Source organism: Adelges cooleyi, unplaced genomic scaffold, assembly GCF_023614345.1.
Source record: "Adelges cooleyi isolate 19-005CV unplaced genomic scaffold, UGA_ACOO_1.1 ACOO_flye_CR_arks_rails_tigmint_CR_PRNA_574, whole genome shotgun sequence".
Taxonomy (NCBI): domain Eukaryota; kingdom Metazoa; phylum Arthropoda; class Insecta; order Hemiptera; family Adelgidae; genus Adelges; species Adelges cooleyi.
The window spans coordinates 11,997,342-12,005,316 of NW_026096268.1; the positions used below are offsets into that span (position 1 = coordinate 11,997,342).

General features: G+C 29.7%; 2 protein-coding genes across 2 annotated transcripts; both read left to right on the top strand.

The window, feature by feature from the left end:
* Positions 1 to 1,142: 1,142 nt before the first annotated feature.
* LOC126843291 (uncharacterized) lies at positions 1,143 to 3,068 on the top strand. The gene is made up of 5 exons (XM_050580710.1): positions 1,143 to 1,326; positions 1,450 to 1,503; positions 1,580 to 1,849; positions 2,519 to 2,730; positions 2,891 to 3,068. The coding sequence occupies exons 1-5, from the start codon at positions 1,233 to 1,235 to the stop codon at positions 3,029 to 3,031; spliced, it is 771 nt and encodes a 256-aa protein (XP_050436667.1). The 5' UTR covers positions 1,143 to 1,232; the 3' UTR covers positions 3,032 to 3,068.
* Positions 3,069 to 3,769: 701 nt separating this feature from the next.
* Positions 3,770 to 7,395, top strand: LOC126843040 (uncharacterized). The gene is made up of 12 exons (XM_050580340.1): positions 3,770 to 3,886; positions 3,978 to 4,167; positions 4,523 to 4,593; positions 4,723 to 4,951; positions 5,024 to 5,145; positions 5,245 to 5,443; positions 5,510 to 5,652; positions 5,788 to 5,953; positions 6,068 to 6,309; positions 6,392 to 6,464; positions 6,567 to 6,778; positions 7,091 to 7,395. The coding sequence occupies exons 1-12, from the start codon at positions 3,842 to 3,844 to the stop codon at positions 7,280 to 7,282; spliced, it is 1,884 nt and encodes a 627-aa protein (XP_050436297.1). The 5' UTR covers positions 3,770 to 3,841; the 3' UTR covers positions 7,283 to 7,395.
* The last annotated feature ends 580 nt before the right edge of the window (positions 7,396 to 7,975 follow it).

The window sequence follows — 7,975 nt, forward strand, 5'->3', positions numbered from 1 at the left end:
GTTGTAAGATAAAAAAAAAAAATAGTTGGCACACGTTCTTAGGCCGCAGTGGTGGTCTGGGTGAGTTTGATCACTGTGTTCAACACGTGATGACCCACATAATTCTGTTGACATAACGACACCAGCCAGGGGGGTCTCTCCGACGTAAGACGCTGCTTCTACGCACTTCACATTATCAAGTGTTAAGAGAAATTACCATTTGAACCGTATATGCCGTAGGTACTGTATAATTTTTTAGTGATCTCGAAAAAAAAGTAGTAAAGTTAAACAAAAAAAAAAAATAATAGAAATAGGCTATCTACATAAGGATCAAAAAGGCATTAATGTGACCCTGTGTGACTAAAATGTTCACAAAAAATAATAATATTCGTCAGAATAATATAGGGTAATCATATAGCAGAACATAGCCAAACTGAGCAAGTTCAGTTCAGTCATAAACAAAACTAACCGAGTGAATGTTACCAATAAATCGATTAAGGCCAAATATTAAAAAAACTTTTGGCCAACAAAAAAAAACTGTTAAAAATCAGAAAATTAAAAATGTAGGTTTACTTGAATTGTCATTTACTCGGTCATAAGACATATGTACACGTGCCTATGTATCCGCTTGTAGTGTGGATACTTTTTTTTTTCTAATAATATATTCAATAGTATAAATTTAAATAATTAATATATAAATTATATAAGTCTAAAAGTAATGGCGTACCTTTCCTTATAAGTTTCGGTCGTATTATTTTTCAGATATCTAGTAATTATTTTAGGTGTTTCGTTGTTACTAAGTCAGCTAATGTTATTATTATCTATTCTAATAATCAAAATAAATCGATGAATTTATATTTAAGACCTAAGGTACATAATTTTATTATTTAATAATACTGCATTAGCTACTGCCGAACAGTTTATAACGATGCGTTATATTTTTTAAAAAAATATGATAACAAAAATCCAAGTAATCATTTGGTTGTGAAATTAAAATTGTGTGTTGAAATAACAAATGAAACGGTATATTATAGTATGTATATTGTAATCAAGAGAAATATTTAATGTCAGTTATCTCATGATGATCGGTACAAAGTATCTACCTGATATTTAATAATAAATTATAATTATTCTAATGTTGATGTAAGCAATAAACACCATCATCGACATGCATCAGTACTATACACAACCTTATTATAATCACACCTAGTTCATTTTCTAAAACGTAAATTTTGATTTTATATTAAGTCACTATGAATTGTAAATGTTTACTTATTGCATTTGGACTATTTTTTACAAAAACACTTGCTGACAGCCTTTCGTCTGAATTAAAACCACACGAGCTAGGTGAGTTAATATAATATAATATACTGCATAGAAGCGTTTTACTGAAGGTTAAACTCTTTCAAATGTACGATATGATAATGTTGTTCAATTTTAAATTTTATACATACAATATTTTGTTTACAGATGACTATGACGTGACAACAATTTATAAACTACGAGTCAACGGTTCCGTTAAATGTACAATATTAATCTGTTTAAGTTCTATTTCATAACACGCAATTATAGTTATATTTTTACAATTGTTTTCAAAAAGGTTCGAGGCCGGATAAATTGTTGGATGGTGTCGTTCTACCCTCGGATTGTTATTATGTCGTAATAAATTCAAGAACAAATAGTATTGGTATGCCAATACACTATAACGGAAGAGTGTTAAGTTTAAAAAAAAATGATCTTGAATACATAGTAGACGAGTATTATTCTAACGATTTTTTGACAAAAAATTACGTGGAATACGATAGTAAAAATGTAGATTTACGCCGAATGGACAGAGGATTTAGACCGATTAAAGAATATCTTAATGGCGGTGAGTATCTATATGGAACAGAAAATTCGGAGTATATTATTTTTGTTATTTAATATCATTATTATTATCACTATATTTTAACATTGTATCATACTGAGTACAATAGTTGATAAATGCACATATAATTAAGCACATTAAATTAAATATAAAAAAACAGGGTAGTTAGTTAGCATAGTAGGGTCAGCTATCGTTGGTAAGGATCATATTTGGACCGGGAGAAGTATAACCCTTTAGGAATTATTATAAGCGCTGCGATGCGAATATTCTTTAAAACTGATTTGAATGTGTTAAGACTTTTATGAGTATAAAAATCAACTTGACAATAAAACAAAAAATTGTAAGATCAATAACTTCTCGGCTCTGCATCGAAGATTAAATAAACTTGCTTAAACATGAAGCACCTCCTCCTAAAAAAAAACAAAAAACTGGTACTGTAAAAGCTATGATTTAAACTTTAAAACATAGCTGATTTTCTATGGGAAAGGGGACAAGATAATAACATTATAAAATGTTTATTTATTTCCATAAGTTTTTTTGTTGCAAATGATTACTATAATTTAAAATATTGAAATTATGTAGTTATAAATATAACTTCTTTAACATGTGCACTGTTGACTGTTGTATAATTGTAAATAATTGAAAAATTAATTGTGACCAATTATCAAATAGGTGAACAAAGAATACATCCTGCAGGCGGTATAATCATGAATTCATACTATGATACATTATTTTATTTAAAAATCAGTTGGACACCTTCTAAAACAATTAAAGGATGTATAGCACTGACATATTATATAGATGGCAATGACCAAGATGCAAACGTGAAAATATTTAAAAAAGACAATAATATTCCAATGGTGTCATATAAAATCAATACATCGGTAACTAGTATAATGTGCTTATTTTATTTAGTAATTTAGTTAAATCTAAATAAATTGTTTCTAAAAATTGTTTCCATTGATAAATTAATCCCAGTTGTTTGTTGGACCGTATGGATAGCTGTTTGTGGAAATATTTTACTAATTTATAAATGTGTTACAGAGTGGTTTGAATACAGTAGTACTACGTACAAATGATGTTTTTGTAAAAAATAAAACGTATATTTTAAATATTACTAGTTCACCTACTCTTGTTTATAAAATATTTGGAATTAAAAGAATAGCTCAATGCAGTAGTAAGTAAATGATAAACCTACTTAATAAATTTGTACAAAATTAATAGATACATCGACGACGGGAAGACAAACTATGGCAAATTTTAGGAGATGCTAAAATTGTATTTTTTCTTTAATTAGACGTACATTTTTTAAAAATCCTTTTTCAGATTTCGAAAATAGATTTTCTACAGATTTTTCGGGTATCTTAAAATAATTGGATATTTGAATGTGGAAATCATTTACTTCATATATCGTTATATTTTTAAACATAAATACTTAATAAGTTGTCAGTGAAAACACTTAAACTATGAAACATAAAACGACGCCTAGTAAGTTCAGTGGGTTCGGTATAACTGGAAAGACAAAATTGTATATATTTATTTTTTCATCTACGAATTCTCAGTTATGTAATTAAACTCAGACCTTGATTTGCTAATAAACTACCGTGAACACATTAATAACAAATTGTGCTCTGCATATTTGAGAATTTTGTGACGAAAGTTAGATTTAAAATTACTTTTTATTTTTTTCCATAACAATTGAATATTCTGTCCACGAGGTACTTAAGCAAACAATTGTGCAATGCTAACTGTAATTCATCACTTTCATGCGATTACACGGGCACTTGTCTAGGTGGATGCAAAAAAAATTATATTTCGCCAAAATGCACTGAAAGTATGCTTTTAGCTTAATGTATTATTTTGATGACGTTATGAAAACTTATTTATACTACTCTTCTTGCTTATAGAATATCCTGGTGATTACTCCTCCTCAGTTTATGTCATCTGATTATTTTTCTATTAAATTAAACTTAAATTTTTTAAAAACAAATATCGATGGAGCAACAGGAACCTGCTTTATACTATCAAGTTATTTACAAGGTAAGCCCTAAATTTATACCAACTGACTTTTATATCACACTAAGACAGACTTTAAGAATTGAATATTTGTTTTTTTTTTTTTTTTAATAAGCAAGCGTCAAGCGAGTTAGATTTTCAATATTTGGATATTAAAGAAATAGGAAATTCTGAATATATAGTAGAAACAATTTATAATTTATTGCCTGATACTCCTTACTTGTTTGGTGTAAGAATAATTACCGAAGACGGAAATTACAACGATGAGAATATAAATATAGCAACTTACAAGACTTCGTGTTTAGGTAAGCAATTTAAAATACTATATCAAAGCTTCTACGTATCAAGATATTAAATACACGGACCGTGCTTGGAAGGCAGGGACAAGTGTAACAATTACCTTAGTGCGACAAAAATATCATAACATTGTTGTTATTTTTTAGAACTCAAAAGTTGTAGGAAATTTTCAGAATTAAGCTAACGCCGACTATTTGTTGTGGTACGAATAGCAAGACTGAACAATTTAATTAAGTTTGTTTTTAATTTTATAATCATTATTACCGTTTTTTTTGTACTCATATAATATAATTACTAACTGACTAAACATTCCAAAAAAAAAAAAAAATTAATTGTAAGCACACAAATTATAATATGTTACAGTCCCTAAGAACATCGACTATGGAGTAAAACTGTTGTACGGTACCAAATATATAAATGTCACTTGGAAAAAGGTAATATCATTATGGAAAAAATACACCAAAAATTATTTTTTCGTAACAACTCTTTACACTACTTGGACACCAAAAGAAAATTATAAATATGGAGATATTTATGCTAATCTACCGTCTATTAATTTACAGTACAACAGTGAACACGACTCGCGTGAATGCAAAATCAACCATTACATGTTGAAATTGACGTTCGACGAAGAAAACGACTTGTATGACGAAGCTAATACTACGACCACTGAATATGTTTTCGAAAACCTAATACCAGCCCATGTTTATACTGTCCAAGTCACAGCGATGACAGATTTAGGGCCCGTCGAACCCTCAGTAGTACTCAATGTGACTACACATTATGAGCTTGGTTGGTATTATAGGCGAAAATTCATAATTTACACGGTAAAGGCGCTAACATGAGTTTGTTGTGCTTTTTTAGGTGATATCGTTATAGAAAACTTAAAAGCTAAACTACAATATTCAAACACAGGTGTTCATTTAACTTGGGAGTTGAGAGACACATACATAGATGCTGCCATAAATTACATGATTAAGTATAAGGTAAACGTATTTTCAACATACAAAACATGATATCTGTACAATTCTTGATTAAAATTTCTGTATCGATTGAAACGATAATGTTTTTTTTTTTTTTTTTAGATCAATCGATTTGATAGTTGTTCTTTAAACCCCGTTAATAGTGACTGGACCGAAATCATTGTAAACAATGAAAGGGAATACGATTTGTTGGACTTGATTCCAAATTCCCAGTATATTGTAAATGTCCAACCGATCGCCGATGGTTACACGGCAGACAACAATACCGATAAAACAATCTTTGTAAAAACTGCGCCTTCAAGTGATACAACTAAGATTTTTATTGTGAAATTTAATATTTATCATTTGTATTCGTTTCGAAATATAGCACCGAAGTTTGCGCCTGTTATTGATCCAAGTCAACCGTTGTACGTTAATAATGAAACTGCTTTAGTAAAGTGGATCGTTGATGATAAGCAATCTTGTACGCAGCTCAATGGACTTTTGAGGGGTTTCCATTTAATTTTGAAAGTAAATTAACTAAAGCCATGCACCAAATATTCGCACTAAACCTCTGAGTATCTCGAATATGTCCTAATACTAGTGACTGATTTGCATTGTATTTAAGTATATTATTCTCTATTAAAAAAAAAATGTTTATTACAGAACTTAAAAGATGGAACACAAGAAGTCCTAGAAACGGAAGAAACCGCTATAGAATACACTGGTCTAACTCCTAACACTGAGTACGAACTAGAAGTTTATATAAAAACAACCAAAGGATTCGACATGGCTTATAAGCTTTCGGTCCCGTTTAAAACCAAAACGGAATGTAAGTTTATTATCATTCAACAAAAACGTTGTTTTGACGTTGAAGTCGGTAGACTTGAATAACATCAAGCATATATTTTATACGTCGATCGAAAAATGATTTATTTTATTTCAGTTTTAGCGCCGGTAGAAGAACTAACGGTCTACAAGAAGAACTTTAAATTGAAAACCGTCAGTCTTAGATGGAAATATTCAAACGATTCCGATGCCAATGGTTTTATAATTCAAGTGTACAATGACAATGAAAAACTTAAAGCGAGACAAATGACAATAGAACCATCACCGTGTAAAGCGTGGCCAATGTACTATTGTACAACTGTTGATAATTTAACATCCAGTGCTGAATACACAATTAAAGTATTTTCAATTTTTTTTCTCCTATTATTATCAAATCGTCGACAGCACCTAAACAATATTTGTATGAACATTTTTCGCATAGGTGAAAGCCAAATCAATTGATTATCCAACTGGAGGATTCTTGTCATCAGTTAATTTTAACACAATTGATGGATGTATGTATATCTTTGATTCATAACGCGATATAGTATAGTAGTTTTTTGGCTTGCAAGAAAATCCGTATGATTTTACCTTCTGTTTAAATGAATTTTTAACAGCTCCAAATGAACCGGGAAATCTTAGGAGTTCCTATGTTGGGCCCACTAACGTAACGCTGGAATGGGATATCCCGTGGATGTTAAATGGTGTATTAAAGGCATTCATTATAAACATTGAGGAAATATCCGCCATGGACGCAGACAAGTGTTGCACCAGTTTGCCAACGATGGAGTTGCAAGTCACCGAAGAAACGCCATTTTATAATTATACGGTAACTAATTATTATAAAAAAAAAACATATAAAGGTAGAACTTAAATAATAATAATAATAACTAAATTGGTGGGAGAAGTGATAAATTGATTTTTTTTTCAATAACAAGTTATACTACATTTACATTTTTTATTAATAAAATGTTTTTTTATTTGTATTTTACTTGTAAATGTTTCTCAATTCACAAAATAAATAGTCAATGGACATTTTTAAAACAGCCAATAAGAAAAAATCACTCATCACTTGTATTAACATCACTGCTATATATATATTTTTTTTTTTATAAACGAGAGTGACAAATTTGATTTTTAGATTGCCAACCTAAGACCCGGTTCGACTTATTCCATAGAAGTGATGTCAAAGACGTCGTGGTACGGTCAAGCTAAGAAAATACAAGTGACAACTTTGTTAGATTTTCCCTCAGAATTTCTCAGATCAAATATTTCTGAGTCAGATACCACGGAAATTCCAGATGAAGACAATTTCACCGCACCATATTATTAAAACTACAAGTTTTAATATTACAACAATTATCAAATCTTTTAAACATAAAAAAACTTTTCAAATTTGTATCTATATTATTTAGATAAAATATATAAATATGTTACTATGACACTAATACTAATAATACAATTTTAAGAACATTATTGCTTATAATATGATTTTTTCCAATTCACTATTACCTAGCCCTTTGGTTGGGAAAGGGGGTTGCTCCATTTTAAGAGGTTAACCTTAAGGGATTTTTGATCTCCCAAATTCCCATCTGCAATGTAGAACGTCTAATGGATAGACGAGGAGATTCAAGGATATCGTTTGAACAAAAAAAAAAAGAAAAGAAATCATTTTTCAAACATTAATACCTCATCTCAAGTAGCTATACAATCGCATCGAAGTTAAAATCGAAATAAAGCGCGTTTTCTTATAATGGTATTATGTACATTTTTAAAAGCCAAAACGATTATATATTTTCTTTGGAAAAAATTACACAAAAAGAATAATAAATTACATAATATTATTATTATTTCTGTATTTCACGATACCTCGTTGCACGGGCATTCAAACAGACTACTGCACGGTATACTCGCTCGGTTTGCGGATTAGTCATTAGCAAAGCATTAAACGGAGGGGATTATACCGTTATGAAAATATGTTTGATATATATATATATATATGTGTGTATGCATTATAATGTCCCTC